The sequence below is a fragment of the Histomonas meleagridis genome, assembly GCF_020186115.1.
Source record: "Histomonas meleagridis strain 2922-C6/04-10x chromosome Unknown contig_46, whole genome shotgun sequence".
NCBI lineage: Eukaryota > Parabasalia > Tritrichomonadida > Dientamoebidae > Histomonas > Histomonas meleagridis.
Window position 1 is genome coordinate 315,267 of NW_027150889.1, and position 24,402 is coordinate 339,668.

Sequence of the window (24,402 nt, forward strand, 5' to 3'; positions counted from 1 at the left end):
TGAATAAATTCGTACGAATAAGTTTGTTAATTGATTCAACACGTTGGAAACAAATTTTCGCAGTAGCAAATGATGAATATGTAATATTAACTATTTCACCTATAGTATATTTTTTATTTTCGATTATATTACCTAAAGATTTATTATCATTTTCTATAATTTCGATTTCTCCATAACAATTTTTTAATGTTAAAAATAATGAAATACCTCTTAATAAAAATGCTTTCCCTAATTCTTTTAATGAAGAGAAATAACATCGTTGAATATATACCTCGGAATAAAACATTGATTTCTTATATTGATATCGTTCTAAATAAGCAATTGCTAATAATCGTAATGAAGCTACTGAAGGATCGAATTTATTTGCTGTTAATATCGAAAAATTTGTAGTTAAACTTACACGTGTTTTAGGGAATTGATATTGAGGAATATAATTAAACATTTCTTGGAAATTATTCCGTTTTAAACATTCCCAAGCACGAAAATAAGAAATAAGTCTTTTCATTTGTAATTTATCTGTATTTTCATAAGTGTTTAATAATAATTTTTCTGATTGTACAAATAAATTTAATTTACAAAATATAATAGCTAATGTAACACTTGAAACTATAGTTGTAACTGAGTTTTGATCTGGTGAAAAGTTTCCATTCCCATTTTGGAAATGATTTAAAATTTTTGGAGTTTTAAGTGAACCTCCAACAGTTGCAGCTAATGTTAATCTTCTTCGTTTATTTACTTGTACGTCATACGATTTATGTAATAAATACATTAATACTGAAGCAGCTTCTGAATAATAACCTTGTTCAATATATATCGAAGATACTATTTGTCCGAAATATATTGATTCTTCCATTGAATTCTTTGCATAAAAATATTTTAATGATTGTGTATAATAAAATAATGATCGAATAATATCATTATTCCGAAATGATATTTGAGCTATTTGTGATGAAAATGATAATTGTCGAATATCTGTTAAGAAATAATTATCCATTACATCTGCACAATAATAATATTTATTAGTTTTATCAAGCATTTCACCAAAAAATAATAACGCCGAATGTACAAATATTATTCTTTTAAATACTGAGAATCCATATAATAATATATAAAGTGCTTCGAAGATAAATGAACATGAAAGTTTAGGATTTCGTTCTGATAAATTAATAGCTAATGCAAATGCAATACGAAATGTTATATAAGGTGAATAATTGTTTTTAAGATATTCCGAAAATAATATTTTCGAACGCCATTTTTCATTACATATTAATGAATTCTTATTTTTTGTAATCGGTATCGATAAAACTGAATATATTAATGGTGAACGTCCATTAATAATAAATTCATAATCACAAATATACATTAATTCTTCAAACGTTTCATTTAAATCAACAATTAATTCAGGATGATTCCGTTTCTTTTGTAAATATTCAACTTCAATATCATCAATTGAAGTTTCGATAATTTTCGATTTCTCGATTTTGTTTATGATAATGTCTAATATTTCTTGTGTATGATTCTCATCATTAATTGATAATGAATAATGTGCTTCACGTTCGATCTTTAACATATCAGGGAATAAGTCGCAAGGAATTTCATTATTCTTTACACTATTCATCACATGTAATATCGGTAATAACATTGGATAATATTCTTTCGGTACATTTCGAGGTAATTGTTGTACTGATAAACGTGATTCAGTCAATGATTGATATAAATTAAAATATGTTCCAATGTTTTCCCATTTTAACTTACTTTTCTTTTGGCGATTTGTATTTTCATTTTCGATAATACGTTTTTGTATAATTGGATTCTTCGTATATATAATCTCTGATGTAATACTTGCGTTCGCACTATGTATAAACTTCGGAGATGTTGGAATTTCACATCGAATAGATAATATCCATTTCTCAAATTGTATTGGCGACATTTGATTCGATCCGTCTTCAAATAAATATGTGACTGTTTGTGGTGGCTCTGGTAATGCAACTGGTTCAAATCGTGGCGCTGCTGTTACATCTTCAAGGACATCACCAATTTCTTCATTAGCTATTTCTAATACTAATACTGGAGCACGTTGTTGTACTGTTCCAAGATCCGCAAAGAAATCATCAGAAAAATCATCGTCGTCATCATCACTATCATCTTCTGGTATTAAGTTTAATACTTCTTCAACTTTAGGATTGAAATTACTAAATTTCGTAACCGCCGATTGTAAAAAGGGATGTCGCGGAAACTCTATAACAATGTCTTTACATAACGAATAAACAAGATTTTGTAAAGTATAGTTGGGGAAAAAATTGGAAATCGGTAATGGATTTGGATTTTTTAAAAAGTCTTCAATGCTACAAACAAGTTGATAGATGGCACATTGTTTGTCATTGTCATCAATTAACGCATAATGAATTAATGAAAGGATTCGTGAATCAAGATCTTTCGAAATATAATTCTTAAGATTTTCATTGTTATTTTCTTTGTAAAATTTTATTAAGTCAATCTGCGCTAACAAAATGTCTGGGAGATCTGGATTTGTAAGATAATTAATAATGGTATTGTATGCTGTTTGATTATTTTGATCTTCTATAAATGTAGTTAACGCTTTCGATAATTCGGTAGGTACAATGTTTTCGGGTATTAAGCAAATGTTGTTTGATTTTGGTGGTGATTCAAAAGTTTCTAACAAATTTGAAATTGAAGATATGTTTGATAAAATTTCATTAAATGAGGTGACTCGTCCGAGATCTTGTTCAAGTTCCCTGGGTACAGTAAATGATGATGGCGTTACTTTTGTTGTTAAAATTAATTCTGAATTATCATCATCTGACATTGAAGAAAAAAAATCGGATAAGTCACCTCCTGCATCAAAGTCTGTTTTAAGACCCAGCAGTACGGTGTTTCTTGACATTATACTCATGGCTGGTTCTTAATTATGTTTTTTGCAACAAGAATTTTAACCTTTCAATCTGCAACGATAGGCAAGTTTTTCTGAATTCAATGAAGATCTTTCAATTTTTGAATATGTTTGTTCGATAAGATTTTTTGGAGGCAAACGGTTGCATGACATCCATTGATGAACGTGCTCATAGAAAAAATTGAATTAAAAGCGATGTTCTTTTTTGTAAGTTCTCAAAAAGTGAAATAATTGAAAATAAATTTTTGAAAAAAATTACAACAAATTCGAACTGTGAATACCTATTTAGTAATAAATCAGAGAATGCAGCAGGAGGCCAAAATATTTTTAGCCAGATACTTAATTTTTTTTTTAATCTGATAGAATTTAATACCCCCTCAACATAGATGAACAGTTATTTTATGATTCCACTTTTTGATTAAATTAAATGTTTTGGTCATACAATATTTTCTATGAGCACACTCAAATTGAAATTTTAAATGAAATGATATCATGATATCAACATTTCTTGTTGATAGGACTTTATGAATGCAAAAATTCTATCATCTGTTTGAATAATCCTGTTATCAAATTTCGTTTCCATTTGCATGATTTTAACTTTAAGATAATTTGTTAATGAAATACTCAAATAAGAAAACCAAATACTTAAAAATTAATTTAAGAAATGTTTACTTTGTGATTGTTAAGTGGCAGTTTCCACAATAAAGACGACCATCTTTGTGCTTTGCCATGAAGCAGCCTTTACAGTTTTCACATTCCTTACGTTGTGGTTCAACTGAGCCGTCTTTGCCAATCTTGAAGAGTTTAAGAAGCTTCATCTTTTCCTTCTTACGTGTATGTGGAACCCTCTTCTTTGTTGTAAAGCTCTTCTTCTTCCTCTTCTTCTTCTTACCTCCATCACATTCTGGAATATCATAAAGAATTGAATCCTCGATGATTTCGTAATCTTGAAGTGAATAACCTTCAACAAGTTCTTCACCGCCGAAAACGAGAACACCATCTGTTGAGAGAATGGACTTGATTTCTTCAACCTTGGTTGTCGCTTCGACTTCCAAGGAGATAGTCCTTGAAGGTGTCTTGACAAACAGCTTCATCAAAAGGCCATTTATTCACTAACTTCGTTTGGCCTAAAAATGAAGTGACACTTTTATTCCGGTTTGAATCAGCAAAGATATTTTTCTACAAAATAGCTTAAAAATATATTTTTTCCTTATTATAACAGTATAATAAGGATTTTATTTTAATAGCGCTATTGTTTTATGAATATTTTGTGTTTTAAAAAATTAACAATAAAAATGTATTAAATAAAAAATAATTTTTTTAATCACAAAATAGTTAACAAACTATTAGAGAACATAGAAGAACCCTAAAATAATGCTTTAATTTATGCATATTTAGAGTATTACAGGGAAAATACCTTTGCATCCACCAAAAACCGAAATAACCGCAGTATATAAAGCTCGTATAACCATATGTTGCCTCCAGACCCATTTAACAACTTTCTTAACCAATTAAAAACAAATATTACTAATATAGAAAACAGAGTTAAAGAACTTCAAGCTCTTCGTCAAACGAATTCACCAAGTATTGCATATCTTGAAGCACAAATTCAAAATCAATATAGTGATGCACTTCAAATGAAAGAAACACTTCAAAGAACCGTTGATACTTCACGTATTGATCCAAGTAAACATAATCTTACACTAGAGCAACTCGATGAACGAGAAAATGAACTTAAGAATGCACAATCACGCTTAAATGACATCAAAAACTTATTAGAGAACAATCTCCAGCATATTACATCCCCTAAGAGTGCCCCTGAAAGTAATTATGTTAAAGCCAAACGCGAAGATAACCAAAACTTCATTGATGAAGAACTCAGATATCAAAACCAACAACTGGAACGTCAAGATCAGGACCTTGACACCATTAATGAAGGTGTAACACAAATTAAACAAATTGGTAATGAGATAAATAATGCACTTCTTGACGACCAAGAGCGCCTTAATGACATGGATGAACAAATGGAACGAGCGCAGAATAAACTCGACAGGGCCGTCAAGAAACTTATTGAAATTGCAGATAACCCTGAGTGCTGGTTCAAAGTTGGCTGTGTTGTGCTCACGTGCATTGCCGTGGCGCTTTTGATTTATGTGTTCTTAGTGTGAATTGTCACATTACTAAACGACCTATTTGTATATGTTTTTTTATTAAAATAAGATAAACGTTCATTTAAATGGAATATGTTAATTTATGTAAATTTGACTTGTAAAACTTAGTTTTATTACTTAAATGCTGGTGGAATTAATGCACAAAATTTCACAAATCTTGTAGTTCCTTAAGTCCTTGGTCGTAATAATTTGAACCATTCCAATTTATACTGTTGGAATGCTGCCCATGTTCCCAATTGATATTTTTAAATAATGTATTTGAAGGTTGTGGATTCGCAACCAATTTTCCATTCCTTTCATAAGTGAGATTCTTGTGTTCTATATGTTTTTCATTAGCATTATATATAATTCCTTTTTGCTTCTTTAACAATTCTACAATTTCTGTGTTTTTATTTTTGATAGCAAAAATTATTGCAGTATTACCTAGAATGTCTTCATCATTAACATTAATTCCTTTTTGTTCATGGAGAAATTGAACAACATTTAAATGTCCATTTGCAGAAGCACCTATTAAAGAACTAATAAAAAAATGAAAGAAATTCCAAATATCATTTTGAAATATAAAAAAAATCATGTGAAAATTGTACTTTAAAAACAGATATTTTTTGCATTTATATCAACTCCTTTTAGTTCAAATATTAATTTAGCAATCTCTAAATTACCATTAAAGCATGCTTCCATAAAAGCTGTACCAGAAAAAATTAAGAAATTCCAAATATTATGTTGAAATAAAATTTTGTAGTAATTAACATAATAAATATTAATAGAACTCCATATAAATTATAATTAATTCCTTTTTGTTCAAGAAGCAATTTAACAATTTCAACGTTTCCTATTGAACATGCAATCATTAAAGCAGTTTCAAAAAATATAATTAAATTCCATATATCAATTTAAATCGTTGAATAATTAAATTAAATATAATATAATATAAATTCAAAAAACATTTCTTAAATTAATATCAATTTCCTTGTGATCTAAAAGAAGTTTAACAATTTCTTCATTATTTATATGACAAGCATACATCAAAGGGGTCATAAATTTTTGAAATGAAATCCAAAAATTATTAATAAAATTGAAATAATTAGAAAAAGCACTAAACAAGTTATATAAATATCAACTGTATTGATATCAATATTGTCTTGTGAAGGAAGTAATTTGGCGATTTCTACATGGTTTTTTTGAAGTGCAATTGTCAATCCTGTATATCCACTATTATTTTTCCAATCAATATCAAGATCTTTTTGTTCTAAAAATAATTTGACTATTTCAATATTATTTTCTTCACAAGCATACATAAATGCTGTAAAAAATATTCAAAACAAAATCCAAATACTATATTGGAATTACTTACTAATTTAATGAATTTTATTTTAAACAAAAAAATATTTTTTGCATTAATATCGATGTTTTTTTGTTCAAGAAGAATTTTAACAATTTCATAGTTTCCAAAAAATGATGCTACTATGAGTGCTGTATTAAATCATTTAAATAAGTTCCATATATTTTAGTAAAATATCAAATTAAGACAATATACTATAATTTAAACATTAAAACATTTTTGGCATTATAATTAATTTCTTTTTGTTCAAGAAGTAATTTAACAATTTTATCATTACCTATTTTACATGCTTTAATTAAAGGTGTAAAAGTCAAAAAAATTTAAAAAATTTAAATATTAGAAATAATTTTTTTCAATTGAATCAAAATAACATTTTTCATATTAACATCAATATCCTTATATGAAAGAATATGTTCAACAAGTTCAAAATTATTTGCAACAATTGAATATGGAAGTGATTCTTTTGGAATTGTTTTTTTAAAAACATGTTTTAATGATAAAAAAATATAAATATAAATATTTAATGATAAAAAAATTACCATTTTCAAACAGCTTGCTCATGATATCAAATTTGATTTCAAGACCATTTTGAAGCAAAAACAAAAAAATTTCAAAGTTATTTTCATCTATGGAATTGATAGCAAAGGTAGAAATAGTTTTTAATATCTTATTTTCATCATTTTGTGAGTCATCAGGTTGATTATTTTTAATTTTTGTTCTATTAATGAAGGTATAAATTCTTCCATGTTTTTTTTCTGTTGTAATATCTATTTTATTATTTTCATAAAGATAACGAAAGATATCATTTCTATGATATCTAATAGCTATAATGCATGCGTCTTTAAATGATGCATTATTTTGTTCGCATAAATGAATAATTTCAAAATTTCCACCTACAACTGCATAAGCGCCAGTATCTATAACATCAGCATTATTTAACAATAAGTATTTGAAACAATTAATTGATCCATAAAAAGCTGCACAATCAATTAGCGATGGTGTTTTATTTAAAGAATAAAAATCATTATCGAAAAACTTATCTAATTTTTGATTGAAGTCAAAATCATTTGCTGAAATTTCTTGAAGTTTTTCTATGTCATCGCTTTTAATTATTTGCTCAATCAGTTGAACTTGTTCCATATTGCCAAAATATATATGAAATCCATTGATTTTTCTATTAATGAACTTGGATCAAGTTTAATTAGTGACGAAATTCAGCGACCAAACAGTTCGCGAATTATCATTAACAATTGTAAATTCGAAGACAGCGAAAATATGCGAACGAATTACTTCCTGAACACGATTTACTGCGAAGCGCCGATTGAAGTCATCGACGAAAATGTTCTCTTAAATCGTCTGAGCAACGAAGAAGTTATCCTTTTGATTGTTGTTTGCGTTGCAGTTGTTGCAGAACTTGCGGAAGTGCTTTTGTATCTGTACCGAAAGAGTAACGAAAACGAAAGCGAAGAAGTGAGCGAATACGAAGAAGAGTGCGACGAATACTCCGACTTTTACTATGAAACATTCGATATGAATCCGCTGCAGAACACAGAGTACATCTGAGTGCGAATGCGAATTATTTGTAAATAAAATGTTTCGTAACTTTCAATTGTGAATTAGTGAAATGTTTTGAATTAATAAATAAATTTAAATTACGTAATCAGCGCAGCAGCGAAACAACTTAAGAAGTGTGCGACGCGATGCACCGATAACGTGCAAATAAGTGAAATGTTTTGAATTAATAAATAAATTTAAATTACGTAATCAGCGCATTGTTGAACCATTGATTTTTCTATTAATTCCATTGGCTTGTTTTGTCTCTGAAGCATTTTTATTTGATTGAAATCTTTGGGCGATGAATGACGCATTAGATTGCCAATTTTTGTGAAGGCAGCATCTGAATGATACCTTTATCAGTGAATTTTTTTTCAACCATTTGAAGAATAATATCTTTTGCACCCTCACCAAGTTTCTGAATGAGATAACTTCCAAATATTGGAAAAATTTGTACATCTTTTTGGAGAAGCATTTTTTCGCTGGTTTCAATCTCTTTTAAAAACTGAAAATAAATGTTTATATCTTTTTTATTCAAATTGAAAGATGAATAAATATATTTAACAAGAGTTATGTTAAATGAAAAAGGGTAATTAACATCAAATAACTTTAGAACTGATTTAACTGCAAAATAGATGTTTTCCTGATTGAGATTGAAAATGGCTTGATCAAAATTTTGAATGTAATTTATTTGTGGCTGAAAATTAGATTCCATCTAAATTTAGATAGTAGTGCTTTTTGAAAACCGTCCCTATAAAGTACAGAATTTTTTGGCCCCCAGAACATTATATAAAGTAGTTAAAAAAAAAGTAAACATATTCAAATTTGAATGTAAGTTACATGTGTGTAGTTTTTTACGATAGAACTTTTTGAAGTAGTTAAGAATTTATGTACAAAAAAAAAAAATATAAAACAGAAATTACTCGAAAAAAATATAAATATAATTTTATACGTAAAAATAAAAATAACCATTACACATTATGTTAAAAATTTCATCAACAAATATCTTTTTAAAAAGATTATTTAGATCAGCATCCACACCCACCCTGTGCTGGTGGTTCATGGGTTCTTATTTCAACTGTCTTTGGGGTTTCAGTTTCGTTTTCATGTGTTTGCTTATCTTTTGTTTCTTTAGGGCTTTGGAGCGGCTGTTGTGCAACATATTCAAACAATTCTGTTATGTTTATAGGGGTTCTTGCGCTAGTTTCGAAGTAAGCAGCTTTATGAGATTCGGCAAGCTTCTTGCCTTCTTCAGTGGAAACACATCTTTCTTCCTCAAGATCAACTTTGTTAGCAACAAAAATAAGAGTAGGATTTGCAAGGTCAGTTACCATATTGTACCATTTTTCAAGTTCTTCGAATGAAGTTCGAGAAGTGATATCGAAAACAAAGATAGCAACAGTAGATGTGCGAATATATGATGGAATCAAGGAATGAAACTTTTCTTGACCTGCTGTATCCCATATTTGAAGACGAACAAATTGTCCATCTTTCTGTATTGTTTTTGAGAAAAAGTCAATTCCAACTGTTGGTTGGTGCTCACTACTCGTAGATCCGTATATAAATTGGGTTATTATTGATGTCTTACCAACTGATGAATTCCCAATGAGGACGATTTTGTGGCAAATTTGGTTGGATGCCATTTTATTCTAAACAAAGTTCCTCAAAATAAAAACAGTCCATAATAAATTTCATGAAAGGAAAAAAATCGTCAAAAGATGATTATAAGTAAAGAGAAGCCTTCAATATTAAACTGTTCATTTAAATGATAAGTTAAAAGTTAAAAAATATTAATCTATCAATAAATAAAATTGAAACATTTTAATTGGGAAAGATAACACCCAACATGTGCATGCAATGCTCTTGATATTCCGTGGGTCTATTTAAAATAATTAGCAAGAAACAAGGAAAATTAAAACTTTGATTTGGCGCTTTTTTTTACCGTTTACTTTTTTTTAACGGTCAAAATCAAATGAGGAAGGTTTCAAAAAATGAAGATTTAACCGATAGCGATGATATTTTTAGTTCTAAAGAATATGGGAAATCTGGAAAGCGACGAGAAAAAGCAAAAAGCACAATTTTAGCAAATGATATTTTGAATATTTTCATCGAATTAACAAATCCTCAAGACATCATTCAAATAAATGAACTCAAATCTCTTAAAGCAAGTTCAGACCCAAAATTAATTTTAAGCAAAATCGAAGACATTTTAGAACAATATAATTCATCAATTAATAGATTGTGTAACCAACTTAAAGGCCATACTCAATTCCTTACTAGGCTTGTTGAAACACCTGATCTCCAATCAATGTTTCTCATTTCACAACAAAATGGATCTCTTTTCCTTCCTGAAACTGCATCCAAACTTGCACTTGAACAAGCATCTCGTACTTCTCAGCTTATTTCGTCTATTAGTGATTTCACTGATACTGACACAATCATTCCTGACATTACAGATCAACTTTTAAGTGACATTTACACCAATAACCACATCTCTCGTGTTAAAAATTTTCTTTTCAATACCCATGTTAGCTCATCAGAGTTATCTGCACTATTATGGCAAGAAATTTTGATCAATGATATTCTCAGTCGAATCATTACTAAGTCAAAAATCGGTACTTTTCGAACCTTTGCATCTGATTCCGAAACAATTAATAATTCAAATTCTTCAAATCGCCAAAATAATTTCGATATCAATTCAATTCGTCAACAAATAAAAGAAGAACTCGAGCAAAAAAATGCTTCCAAACTTCAGCATATGGAATCACAACTCCGCTTGCAAATTCTTAACGAGCTCAACAGTGATGCAGCAACGGCCGAATCGAGTATTCGCAATCGAATTAAAAGCGAACTTAAACCTCAAATCGAAGCAAAACTCAAACAGCAATTCGATAATGAAAAATCGGCACTTGAGAGAAGTCTTCGTGTTCGCATACGGAATGAGCTCGAAGCGACTCTTCGTCCGCAGATTGAGCGCGAATTACGTCGTCAAATCCACAAAGAAATTGCGTCTGATCGAAGTGAATATGAATCATCACTTCGCAAACAAATCAAAAATGAGTTGAAGCCAAAGATCGAAGCAAAATTACGTCCGCAGATTGAGCGCGAGTGCCGCAGCCGCATTCTCGAGCGCATGCAACCGCGAATTCCAAATCTGAATGACACTGAACTCGAAACAGCGCTTCGTCGTCAGCTCCGACGCGAATTGACTCCGCAAATTGAGTCCGAACTTCGTCCAAAGATAAAATCTGAAGTCAAAGAAAAGATGTGCAACAAACACGAGCCGAAACTTCGCGAAACAATTCGAAATGAGTTACGGCCGCAAATAAAGCGCGAGCTCAAACAACGACTGATGTTCGAAGTTCGCTCTGAACTTACTCCAATTATAGAACGGGAATTACGTCCGAAGATTACAAACGAATTGCTGCCGAACATTAAACGCGACGTCAAAGCAAAACTTGAAAACAAAATACGTGATGAACTTACGCCATTACTTACAAATGAAATACGAGCGGACCTTAAAAAAGAACTTATTCCAAAGATAACGAAACAAGTTAAAGCGCAAAACGAAATTTTATTACGCGAAGAAATTTCAAATGAACTTCGGCCACAAATTGCAAATGAAATTCGAGAAGAAGTAACAAGTAAAACGAAAGACGAACTTCGAAAGAACATCGAAAAGGAAATAACGCCAAAGATTACGCAGAAGAATCGCGAAATCGTCGAAAATGAACTTAAGCCAATTCTCACACGAAAGATAACAGAGAAACTTCAGAAGTCATATGAAGATAAGCCGCGAATTGATCGAGAGACATTCGAATTAATACGCAAAGCTGTTGGTATTGATAATGTTGAATACACGCGCGATAATGTAATTACATTATGTCGACAACTTGCAAACGATGTAATTAATATCAGGAAAAAGATAAATTGCGGTAATACTTCGATTGTGAAAGTGTTCGATGGTTTGATAAAGCAAATTAAACGACTGAGTAAATTACTCGCGAAGACAAAAGCGCTGCTGATGTCGCAGGAAAAGAAAATCGCAGAAACGCAAAAGAGACTGAACGAGCTCTTGAAATGGTGTAAGAGTTTGCATAAGTCATTCGAAGAAGATAAATGGAAATATGACGAAATTATTCACTTGCAGAACTCAATCGAAGAACTTATTAACGAAAACTTATAAATAAAATATTGGATTTGTTGTGTATTAAATGTAAATTTATTATTTGTTGGAACTTTAATTGGATTCATTTGTTTATTGGAATTTTATGTATGATTCAATAATAAATAAGTTATGTGGATATAAACAATGATACAGTATCTTCATATTTTGGGTTTTCATGGTGTTACATAAGTCTCTTTAAATATGTGCTTCAAGATTAAAACAGACTTATGATAATTAAAAATAGATTGATTGAAATAATAAATCAGAAATATGTGAAAATTTTCGATGCAAACCAATTAGAGCAAAAATTAAACGAACGATGAATTGAAGCTTTTGTTCAAATATCAGCAAATTGAGAGCACTTTTCAAAGAACGATAATATGCTATTCAATATCCTAACGGTTATTAAAAAATGACTTCTCGCGGTGAAGAACTTTTTAAAGCAGCTAAGCACCTCCAAGAAAAAAAATCTCTATTTGGAAAAACCAAAAACCTTCAAGAAGCATCAGATAGATATACTCAATCAGCAAATGCTTTCAAAAATGAACGAAATTTCAAACGTGCAGGTGAAGCGCACTTAATTTCAGCCAAAGTTCATCAAGAACTAAAAGAGTTTTCAGCATCAGCGTCATCTGCCATGGAAGCAGCTAAATGTTTTACCAAAAGTCCAGATACATATGATCAAGCAGTTGAAGCATATAAATTAGCAATTTCTGTTTACCAAGAGAAAAAGAACGACACCATGGTTGCTGACATTAAATCCGAGATGGCTAGTCTTCTTTTCAAGCAACAAAAAGTTGACGAAGCTATTAATCTTTGGAACGAAGCCATCAATATCTACAAGGAAACATACAATGAACCTAAAGCAGCTCGTCATCTTGAAGAAATTGCTGATATTATATCTGATACTGGTCGATATTCCGAAGCCGCTGATCTTTACATCGAAGCCTCAAAGCTTCGTTTCAAAGAAGCCCTCACACAAACAAGTGCCGGCCCGCTGTTTGCTAAAGCCATTCTTTGCATTCTCGATACAGGTGATACAATTGGCGCGCGCGTGAAACTCGAGGATTACCTTCAGGAAAACCCTGCGTTTCGAATGCACCATATGTACAAATTTGTTGACGAGCTCATAGACAAAATTGAGGGGCAAAATATCGAAGAATTCGACGACTTCATCGAGAAATATAAGCAATGCACAATCGTGGACAATTGGACAAACAACAGGATTCTGGATATGAGGCGTTATGCTGACTCTGAAGAAGGAATTCTCTAAATCAAGAAATCCCAATAAACATGAAATTAAATTTAAATGTTCAGTAAAGTCGAACTCGAAAAATGTTCTTAACTCAAATTTGTTTCATGTGATATTTAATTAAGTTAATGTTTTTCAATTATAAAAAAAAAATATTCTAATTGTAGGATGTAAATCATTCAAAACAAAACCTCAAATTATTAATAAATGATTTCATGCACTGAAGAATTGGTGTGTTCTCAATAAACTCCATTGGAAATGAATGGCATAATGACACTATATTTGAAACCGAGACAGAACCATCAAGCTTGAAAAGCTAGATATGGTATTGATAAAATATGTTTTAGTCTTAAATTTATAACTAAATTTTTATTAAAAGCTTATGCATGGATCTGATCTTCCTTCAAGCAATTTAACAATATCTTCATGAGAACATTTGGATGCAAGTGAAAGCGGTGTATCAAAAATTATAAATAAATACCAAATACAATTTTAAAAAGCTATATTATCAAAATAAATTTTAAATTTAATGGATGCATATTTTTGGTATTTGTTTTAATACCCTCTTGTTCAGGGGGTAACTTAACAATTTGAGTATGGCCACCTTGAGCAGGAAGCAAGAGCTGTATTAAATAATTTAAATAATTTCCAAATTTCATATTGAAATCCAAAATTTATAAAATACATTTGATATTAAACAAATAAATATCTTTACCATTAATATCAATTCCGTTGTGTGCAAGAAGTAATTTATATATAGCTGTATACAGCCTTTCTGAACTACTAAAGTGAGCGATGTATGGTTTGATTAGATTTTATTTTTGATTATGAAACCTTAAATTATTACAAGAAATATCATATATAACAAAAAAATATTATTACAATTTACAATTGACCTTTTGATGAATTTACTCAAAATTTTTTTGAATGAAATAAACGTTGGTTTTTAGCGTTGTTTTATTCCAAAACAAATCAAACATACCCAAAGACTTGTATACTTTAAGTTGAGTTTATGAAAAATTTCCACGATTGGATGAAAATCTTTTTATTGATCTGTAATTTTTAAGTGGTGAAAATGGATCAATTTTTTCTCATGTATCTTTAGAACAAAAATTTAACTTCAATGATTCTTTTTTTTCTTTTACATGAAGGAAGCGATAACTTAAACAAATACAGAGATAATAAAAATACAATAAACAAAAATTTGATTATATAACGCACGAATACTATTTAATAACGCCAAAGTTATTTTTTACTTTGCTATGTTTGCACTATTGTTGGCGGCCTCCTTCCTCTGTTTGGACGTACATTTCTTATAATTTGCTTTCCAGGTATCATCACTTCCTGCGCAGGTTGTGTCGGCTGCTTAATGGAACGTAATTGCATATTCATATTGCCAATTGGGTACATTTGCTGCGGTGCTGCATTCGCATACTGACTCATACCCGGCTGTGTTGGGCGCGTCTTCACTTGTCTTACGCCGCCACTCGCGAGTGCTTTCTCGAGTCCCGAGTTACGTAGCATTGCCATACGCTCTTTGATTGAACTTGTTGTAAGTTGCTTATCAACAACAATTGACTTTTGCACCGGCGCTTCCTCTTTCTTCTTTTGTGCTGGCATAGCAATTGGCTTTGGTGTTGCCGTTGGTGCTGGCGTAGGTGTCGGCGCGAATGATATTGTTTTGGTTTGTCCATTTATAGGCGTTTGTGGCTTTGCTGTCGGCGGCTGAAGTGGCAATGCAGCAGGCACAGGTGATGGCGCTGGTTCCGGAGTTGGCTGCTTTGCACTTGGCATAAGCGGCAGCGACCCTTGTATTGTGGACTGCCAAAGGTGGCGCGGCGTCGAAGGTGTAAGCACAGAGTCGTCTTGTGTTCGCTGTGGCACTTCTTGGCGTCCAAATTCTGACTCCTGTTCTTCCTTTAGTGGCCGTGGCGGCGGCGGAGTAAATGATGGAACTGTGGGGCACTTGTGGATGAGGCGTTTTGGCCCTGTGTTACGTGCGACTACTTTACGTGGTCGACGTATTACGCGTGTAATAACTTTGGGCTTTATAAAATAAAACTCAATATTGAGAAGTTTTTGTTCTGATTTATTTTGTTGTATTGTTGGTGTGTAGACTTTTGGTTGTTCAATTTGCGGTGTTTGGATTGTTGTGGTTTCCTTTGTTTGATCGATTGAATTAATTTCACTTGGAACAATAATTGATGATGAACCGCGTGAGCCACGCGAACTATGCGAACTGTGGTGATGACGCTGACGCCTCGATGGATCAGCGACACCATTATTTTGTGCAATTAATGGAGATGTGCCACTGTCGAGACTTGAAGCAGGCAAATTTGAATGCTCAGGTAATGAATAATTGTTTTGAGGAATCGAATATGAAGTCGATAAGGACTGCATAAAATGTTGCGATAACGTCTGTGGAGTAGCAGCTTGCGGTGTTATGTTTAGCTGTGGAACTTGTGGAGCAGCAACTGATTGTGAAATACTTGCATTAGGTTGCGACATGCATGGAACAGTGTTTTGTTGTGGAATTTGGGGTACTGCAACTTGTTGTGAAATACTTGCATTAGGTTGTGACATGCATGGAACAGTGTTTTGTTGTGGAACTTGTGGAACAGCTGAAGGTGGCGGAATATTTGATACAGCACTTGGTTGGGGAATAGTAGCAGGCGATGCGATATTTGAAACCGCACTTGGTGGTGGAATATTTGGTAAAGCAGTAGGTGGCGGTATTTGCTGTACTGAAGTTGGCTGAGGTATGTTTGGCATTTGAGTTGGTGGTGGAATATGTGGAACTGTTGCTGGTAGTGGAATGTTGCTTACATTAGGAATTGGTGGGAGATTAGTTGGCAATGGAATATTTGGTGGGATTTGTGGAAAGGAATCTGGTGAAGAAATAGGTGGAGGAATTGTTAAACTTGATGGTGGTAATATTTGGGTTGTTCCAATGCTCATTATCTGAAATTTGATATCTTTTACTTTCAACTCGTAAGTCCGCTTCAATTTTGAATACGCTATTCAATTAATTCTAATGAGACGGATCAAATTTCACACATTACTTTGTAAAACAACCAATTCGTTCAATTAATTGAGTAATGAATTGGTCATCAACGTCATATTTTTGAAAAAAGGACTTAATGTGGTAAATATGGGTAAATAAAATTACGAAGGCGAGGACATTAATATTCACATGATTTCCGACTATTGAAAGTCCGAAAATATAAAAAATTAAGAATTCGAAATATCTTCTTTTAATTAGCTTTTTATCATTATTAAATGAATCTTTGTTATTCTTTCTTACAATACATCAATAAAAATTATGTTTTATAATAGAATTTGTCAAAAAAATTTTTGATTTTTCCTTTCTTTTTGAATCTATTCTGATATTAAAATGTAATTAATCACTTATAAAAAAAATTTTTTTTTATTTAATATAATGACTAGAAAAAAGTTATTTTATTTTCTTTTCCTACCGCGAATAATATCGAGTTTATTGTATTGTGTTTCAATATCGCTTTTACGTGCTTGAAATGTTTGAGAAGAAGTTACTCTTTTTACTTTACAAAGAATTGGTTCTGAGACGTCTTTCATGAATTTAATATTTTCTTTCAAATAATCATTAAATGCATTTATATCTTTTGTTGTATATTCTCTAATTCCTTGAAGTAATTCCTTGAAGAATCTTTCGATATACTTTTTATCTTGAAGATTATCTTGAATTTGTTTTGGTGACTTAGAAATATAATTTGTAATGTTTTGGATTTCTTTATCTTCTTGAAATGTTGAACAAATTTCTTTAAGTTTATCAATTTTCTTTCCTTTATCTTTTTGGATTAAATCCAGAGCATTTCTTTTAACTAATTCAAGATGAACATTTTCATATAAATTCGAAAGTAAAGGATGTGGAGTTTCGGTAAAATTCGGAATCTTTCGATTTTGTTCTTTATCTTTTAATATTAAATTTGGTAAAATTTCAGTTTTATCAACAGTTTGATATAAATATGATTTACTAAGTAACTCCGTAAGTTTAAAGATACATGAACCAGATTTCCATATTTTTTGGAATTCTTTTCGATTACGACAATGTATTTTATATAATTCTTGACATTTTTGCGAAAGATTTATACTTTTATCATTTATTTGTTTATATTCATTTGTAATTTGTTCCAACATTTCATTTAATACTTGCTTTGAATTATTTGTTGTTTCATTTTGTTCTTGTAATGAATGTACTTCCGTAAGTAAGCGTTCATGTAGTGAATGAAGTTTTTCAAATCGTTGATTTTCGATTTCTGTTAAAATTTTTTCTGAGTTACGTCGTAATGTAAGTTCAGAACGAAGACGTTGTGTTTTTTCTTTTATTATAGAATATTGGTTATCAAGATTAATCAGTTGATAATCTGTTGGATATGTTTTATTATTTATATTTTGATTTAATGATTCGATTATTGTTTCATTAAATTCAATTGGCTTTTCTATTAGGTTTGGAAGAGGTTCCGAAAATGAAAACATTGGTTTTGTTAATATAAGTTCAATATTTTCTGTCTCATCTGTAAAGTTTAAAATATTTTCTTCACTTTGCTTTTGCATTTTATTTATTTCATCACATAAAACTGATAATTCATTTTGTAATGCGATAAAAAATGTATGAAGCGTTTTAGGTTCGCATTTAGTAAATCTTCTTAATTTTAGGAGAGATTCATGCGAAAATCGAATTTGACGTACTTTAAGCTTTTCATTTTCTTTTTGAAGTTGTTGAAATTTATTAATCATATTGGTAATACTTCCAAATTCATCAATTACAATTGACGCACATTCAAGTCGTTGTTCTGATATTAAAATTTTTTGCTTAAATGCTTCAACAAGTTGTTTAAGGCGAACTTCACGAAAATTTAATAAATCAAGATATAAATGTTTTTCTGATTTTGATGATGAAATAATTTCTTGAAGTTTATCTTTATTTGGTAATGTTGATATTTCTGATATATCTCGTTCTATTCTTTTAATTAGTTTTTCCATACTTGAAACATCTGGTGCTGCTTGATAAAAATCGAGCTCTGTTAAAAAAGAAACTGAATTTTGTAGTTCAGTATATTCCTTATTAATTTTATCATTCAAAGCTTTAGCCTTAATAATTTCTGAGTCAATTCGTTCTCTTTCTGTAATTGCTAAAGAATAATCCACCGAATGTTTTTTTAATAATTTTTTTAATTCATTTAAAAACGTGTTTTTTCACGTGCTGAATTTGCGTCAAGTGCCTTTTGAAAAAATATCTCTATTCTTTTTGAATCAGAGTTTTGTTGATCATTTTTTTCATCCATTTGGTTCATAACGTATTTGAGGTGCCCGAACGACCGTTTATACTCAGTTCAAAAAGTAAAAATAAAAAAATTGAATTTTTAATGTTTCAATCCTCTTTGTTCAAGTAATGCCTTATATGCTTCAGCTTTCTTGGCTGCAGCTTCTCTACGTGCTTTCTTTTCTTTCAAGAATTTAGCTTTACGTGCAAGACGACGTGGTGTGATTAAACGTTGAATCTTTGGTTGTGTGAATTTGCCTGGCTTGACTTCACGACGAAGAACAAGTTTGGTAACATCGGCTTTCTTATCTGCGCCAAAGATTGCACGAATTCTTGTGGCACGCTTTGGACCATAACGACGTGGAACAACTTTATCTGTAAGACCTTCAATTTCTGCTTCACCTTTCTTAAGAACTATAAGATGAAGTGCAGAAATTTCGGACGAAATAACACAACCACGAACTGTTTTTCTTTTACGTTCACCATCTTTACGTGGACGATAGCATGATGTACCTGCACGAAGAAGAAGGCGAACACGACGTGGTGTAAGAACTCCTTGTTTCATTGGGAAACCTTGTTTGTCAAATCCACCACCAAGACGGAAAAGATATCCTGCAAATTGTTGTCCAAGGATAGCGCCATCAATATCTTGGCCTAAACGATGATCGTAAAGACTGTTAAGTGCGACTGGATCTTCTACATCGATACATATTTGTGTTCCATGATCTGGGTAAGCGAGCGTAAGCCTCATTTAAAAAGGAAGGGCCATAACCGTATTAACCGTATTTGGTTTAACGTTTTCTTCTTTTGCCAGCCGTAAAAAGTGCCGTTTTTAGTGGCAAAATTTTTTGTAAATGATGAAAATTCATGTTGAAGAAATAAAACAAAAGAAAATAACTACCCTAGATGTTTCTGATGACTCGACTATATTTGACATAAAGAAAATGCTTAATGACTATAATGGTTATAAAGTTGAAGATACAAAATTATATTTCCAAAAAAAGATTCTTCAAGATAGTATGAAACTAAAAGAGATAGGCATAAAAGATTCTTCATGTTTGAAAGCTTATTGCCGTGATATTCGTTTTCCTCAAGCCTATACTTTTCAAAAAAGTAAATTTGATCAAACTTCATACGAAATCATTCCAAAAAAGAAAGAAAGTGATTATATAAATTCTGTTTTTCTTGCGGATGTAACAAAAGCAAGTGTAAAAAGCCTTTATGATATATTGGATGGCAAATATACTATGCTTCAATGTCAATGTCTTCTGGTTGTTTCTGATTCTGACACAGGGACAGCAATATCATATGCAAGTAAAGGTTTCTTCGATGATAAAGAAATTAATTTCATGAAAGAATTAAAAATACTTTTGAAAGCGAAAGATTTGCAAACTGCATTGGAATCAAGAAACAAAATTTCTCAAAAGCTTCATGAATTCAAGCTTAGATATCTTGTTTAAAAGTAAACTGCATCTTTTTTAATCATTTTTATTTACTTATTTTGAATAATGGAAAACATGAAAGTGATATATTGGAAAAACTTCTAATCAAAGTGATACAGTTACAATTTTTTTAATTGAAGACATTGGATCACTTAGGGTGTATCATAAAAACCAAACTTAAGTTGGTACGTAAAAAGTATGTTTATTTGGATTTAGTTTTTTTTGAGTAAAAAATAGTCACTAATATAAGATCAATATTTATACATTATCATTTTTCTCAATGAATATTAAATTTACATATATAATGTTTGTTATCTTTTTTTATCATTCACTCCAAATTTTTGACAATGCAACATTAACATTAAATATTTCGAATTCGAGTGAATTTAATAACAACTACAAAAACAAAGCCAAACATGTTATCATTTCAAGTGGAATAACTGATATTCCAAACAAAGCTTTTTATGAATGGCCTTTATTGATTACTGTTGGTATTAATAATTCAGTCAAATCAATTGGAGAAAGTGCATTTTCTTCTTGTATTCTCATAGAAAATATTTCATTTGGAGAAGGTATTACAGATATTGGAGATTGTGCATTTCAATCTTGTAGTGCATTAAAAAGTGTATTATTTAAAAGTCCGATTGCAAAAGTTGGGAGAAAGGTATTCTTTGGGTGTAATGCTCTTGAAAGTGTATTTTTCGATGAAGGTGTGAAAACAATTGGATTTTTAATGTTTCATCTTTGCACAAATCTAAAATATGTTAAAATTTCAAAAACAGTTTCTTCGATATCATCAAATCCATTTATTGCATGTAAAAGTCTTCAAATTATAAATGTTTCAAAAGAAAATCCATATTATTCTAATTACAATGAAGCTTTGTGTGATAAAAATCTTACAAAAGTTATTAGTTACCCAATTGGTAATACAAATAAAACTTTTAAATTTCCAGATTCTGTTACTTCAATTGAATCATATGCATTTTTTTCATGCACTAATTTAATATCAATTTCATTAGGAAAAAATGTAACTATGATAAAAATTTTTGCATTTTTTGAATGCGTATTTACGAATTTCACTATTCCAGATGCAGTTGAAAATATTGAATTTAAATCTTTTTTTTCTTGTAAAAAATTAGAAACAATTATCATTGGAAAAAATGTTAAATATATTGGTGGTTCTTCATTTTCAGAATGTACTTCACTTAAATGTATTTATTTTTATGGTGAAACTTCTCCAACTTTTGGAGAAAATTGTTTTCTTTCAATCATAGCAAAGTTTGTTATGGTAAGTGAAAAATATCGAAACGCAACATTTGAAGAATTAAATGTAACCAAAGAGACAATTGAAGGATGTAATCCATTGCCCACACAAACATTTACACAAACTAAAACAAATACTTTTACTAAGTCAAGTTCAAGTTCACATTCAAATACACTTACTAAATCGAATACATTTTCATCATATACCACATTTACAGAAACATATTCTTCTGATGTAACTTTAACACATTCATATTCAGTGACATATATTTTATCATTTACACAAACATTAAGTATTTATAGTTCATTTTTCAATTCATTTATTCTTACGAATATTAATTCAATATCCACATATATTTCAACATCAGTTATATATTATGATTATACAGTAAGTCTTTATTCTGATTATTTCATGTCTTATTCAGGTTTTAATATGGATAAAAATAGTGAAAATAAAAATGACGATAAAACACATATTTATGTTGGAGTTGGAGTTGCAATTGGATTTGTTGTTGTTGCTTCATTAATTATTATTTTTTTGGTTTATATTCGAAATAAAAGAAATCAAAGCAATCAAAGTAATGAAGAATCAAATAATGACGATAATGAAGTAAATTCTCTGTCAAAAGAATACGAATAAGATAATTTTGTTGTTCATACATGTTGAAAAATTTTATTGAATAAAACATCAAAATTATTTTTAATTAATTTAATTAAATATTGAGAAAATTTGTATTACAACAAGTGAAAGCAATGAAATTATTAATTTTTATAAAATAAGAAATTACATGAATACTTCTCAACAATTTTCATAATTTTGATCATATTTAATGGACCAAAATTGATGTGTATTTTTCATATTGTAAGTCCTCTTTTTAGGGTTGAATCAAATGCATTTCTTTTATGTTCTGGCCTTGAAACAGTAATTTTTGATGAAGGTGTTCAACATATTGGAGAATTTATGTTTCGCGATTGTAAGAATTAAAATATGTTAAAATTTCAAAAACAGTTTCTTCGATATCATCAAATCCATTTATTGCATGTAAAAGTCTTCAAATTATAAATGTTTCAAAAGAAAATCCATATTATTCTAATTACAATGAAGCTTTGTGTGATAAAAATCTTACAAAAGTTATTAGTTACCCAATTGGTAATACAAATAAAACTTTTAAATTTCCAGATTCTGTTACTTCAATTGAATCATATGCATTTTTTTTCATGCACTAATTTAATATCAATTTCATTAGGAAAAAATGTAACTATGATAAAAATTTTTGCATTTTTTGAATGCGTATTTACGAATTTCACTATTCCAGATGCAGTTGAAAATATTGAATTTAAATCTTTTTTTTCTTGTAAAAAATTAGAAACAATTATCATTGGAAAAAATGTTAAATATATTGGTGGTTCTTCATTTTCAGAATGTACTTCACTTAAATGTATTTATTTTTATGGTGAAACTTCTCCAACTTTTGGAGAAAATTGTTTTAGGAATATTTTAGCAAAATCTGTTATGGTATTTGAAACATATCAAAGCAAAACATTTGGCGAACTAACTGCCACAAAAGGAACAATTGAAGGATGTAATTCAATACATACACAAACATTTACACCAACTGAATCAAATATTTTTACACAATCAAGTTCAAGTTCACATTCAAATACATTTACCAATTCAGGATCATTTTCAATTTCAAGTACAGGTTCGCGTTCAAATACACGTACTGAATCGAATACATTTTCATCATATACCACATTTACAGAAACATATTCTTCTGATGTAACTTTAACACATTCATATTCAGTGACATATATTTTATCATTTACACAAACATTAAGTATTTATAGTTCATTTTTCAATTCATTTATTCTTACGAATATTAATTCAATATCCACATATATTTCAACATCAGTTATATATTATGATTATACAGTAAGTCTTTATTCTGATTATTTCATGTCTTATTCAGGTTTTAATATGGATAAAAATAGTGAAAATAAAAATGATAATAAAACAAACATTTATATTGGTGTTGGAGTCGGAGTTGGAGGAGTTGTTATTGCTTCGTTAATTATCGCATTTTTAATTTACATTCGAAATAAAAGAAATAAAAGTAATGAAGTAAATAATGATGATAATGAAAATGAAATATATATTTTTTGAATAGAGTATTCATAGTGACAATAATGAAGAAAATTTTCGAAGAATTCAAACAAAATAATTTTGCTGTTTACGCATATCATTAGGAATATTTTTAATTAATAAACATCAAAATTATTATAATTTTTTTCCAAATTCAAGAACAAAAACATTAAGATACATTTAAAAAGATTGATTTATTCAATATCTTGCATATTACAATTCCATTAATTTAAATAAATTTTATGATGATGAATGCAAGTCCTGCTCCGATTATATCTTTGCAGGAGGAGCCATCTTCCATGTGCGAAAATAATAGAGAAAAGACCGAAAGCCTTCTGCCGAATCCCTGTAAATTGCACATAAGGTACTCACCATCCTGGAATAAAATCAGATGATTTTATGCCCATAATTCCCTTTTATTTCCATATCATTTTTTGTTAGGGATAACCATTTAAAAAGTGTACATAAACAGCCGAATACCAGAGACCGTTAATTTGGAGACCAAACGAGGTCTTAGTGCCAGGGTACCCTAACTTGCTGTCACTTTTGGGTCATTTGACAATTAATTATATGGAAGGAACAAAGAACAAATTTCAGAACGAATTGGACAAACTTATATCCATTAACAATGCAATTTTTAATTTGAGCAAAGAAAATATAACTCAAATGATAGGTTTAATAATTAATAAATTTGATTTTACAAACGCATTATCATTTAATTCAATTATAAGTCAAATGGTATATATAATTTTCTGTATAAAATTAAATTCTTCTGATATATATTTAGAATTTCTAAAAGAAATAGAAGAATTTGAATATAAAAATAGTGTTGAATCAAAAATAACATCAGTATT

General features: G+C 29.9%; 9 protein-coding genes across 9 annotated transcripts; 4 read left to right on the forward strand and 5 right to left on the reverse strand.

The window, feature by feature from the left end:
* Positions 1-359: 359 nt before the first annotated feature.
* GO595_006738 (uncharacterized protein) lies at positions 360-2,905 on the reverse strand (the record flags this gene model as incomplete). The annotated part of the gene is made up of 2 exons (XM_067920124.1): positions 360-395; positions 1,088-2,905. 2 exons carry the CDS (start codon positions 2,903-2,905, stop codon positions 360-362), a joined length of 1,854 nt encoding a protein of 617 aa, XP_067773166.1.
* A 674-nt stretch (positions 2,906-3,579) lies between these two features.
* GO595_006739 (Ubiquitin-40S ribosomal protein S27a) lies at positions 3,580-4,005 on the reverse strand (the record flags this gene model as incomplete). The annotated part of the gene is made up of 1 exon (XM_067920125.1): positions 3,580-4,005. The coding sequence occupies one exon, from the start codon at positions 4,003-4,005 to the stop codon at positions 3,580-3,582; it is 426 nt and encodes a 141-aa protein (XP_067773167.1).
* A 378-nt stretch (positions 4,006-4,383) lies between these two features.
* On the forward strand, positions 4,384-5,079 carry GO595_006740 (Syntaxin-61; the record flags this gene model as incomplete). Its single annotated transcript, XM_067920126.1, has 1 exon — positions 4,384-5,079. The coding sequence occupies one exon, from the start codon at positions 4,384-4,386 to the stop codon at positions 5,077-5,079; it is 696 nt and encodes a 231-aa protein (XP_067773168.1).
* Positions 5,080-7,699: 2,620 nt separating this feature from the next.
* On the forward strand, positions 7,700-7,987 carry GO595_006741 (uncharacterized protein; the record flags this gene model as incomplete). The annotated part of the gene is made up of 1 exon (XM_067920127.1): positions 7,700-7,987. One exon carries the CDS (start codon positions 7,700-7,702, stop codon positions 7,985-7,987), a length of 288 nt encoding a protein of 95 aa, XP_067773169.1.
* A 1,019-nt stretch (positions 7,988-9,006) lies between these two features.
* Positions 9,007-9,621, reverse strand: GO595_006742 (Ras family protein; the record flags this gene model as incomplete). The annotated part of the gene is made up of 1 exon (XM_067920129.1): positions 9,007-9,621. The coding sequence occupies one exon, from the start codon at positions 9,619-9,621 to the stop codon at positions 9,007-9,009; it is 615 nt and encodes a 204-aa protein (XP_067773170.1).
* A 329-nt stretch (positions 9,622-9,950) lies between these two features.
* On the forward strand, positions 9,951-12,164 carry GO595_006743 (uncharacterized protein; the record flags this gene model as incomplete). Its single annotated transcript, XM_067920130.1, has 1 exon — positions 9,951-12,164. One exon carries the CDS (start codon positions 9,951-9,953, stop codon positions 12,162-12,164), a length of 2,214 nt encoding a protein of 737 aa, XP_067773171.1.
* A 394-nt stretch (positions 12,165-12,558) lies between these two features.
* Positions 12,559-13,419, forward strand: GO595_006744 (vesicular-fusion protein SEC17; the record flags this gene model as incomplete). Its single annotated transcript, XM_067920131.1, has 1 exon — positions 12,559-13,419. One exon carries the CDS (start codon positions 12,559-12,561, stop codon positions 13,417-13,419), a length of 861 nt encoding a protein of 286 aa, XP_067773172.1.
* Positions 13,420-14,658: 1,239 nt separating this feature from the next.
* On the reverse strand, positions 14,659-16,356 carry GO595_006745 (histone-lysine N-methyltransferase trithorax; the record flags this gene model as incomplete). The annotated part of the gene is made up of 1 exon (XM_067920132.1): positions 14,659-16,356. One exon carries the CDS (start codon positions 16,354-16,356, stop codon positions 14,659-14,661), a length of 1,698 nt encoding a protein of 565 aa, XP_067773173.1.
* A 2,444-nt stretch (positions 16,357-18,800) lies between these two features.
* On the reverse strand, positions 18,801-19,451 carry GO595_006746 (40S ribosomal protein S6; the record flags this gene model as incomplete). The annotated part of the gene is made up of 1 exon (XM_067920133.1): positions 18,801-19,451. One exon carries the CDS (start codon positions 19,449-19,451, stop codon positions 18,801-18,803), a length of 651 nt encoding a protein of 216 aa, XP_067773174.1.
* Between the last annotated feature and the right edge of the window lie 4,951 nt (positions 19,452-24,402).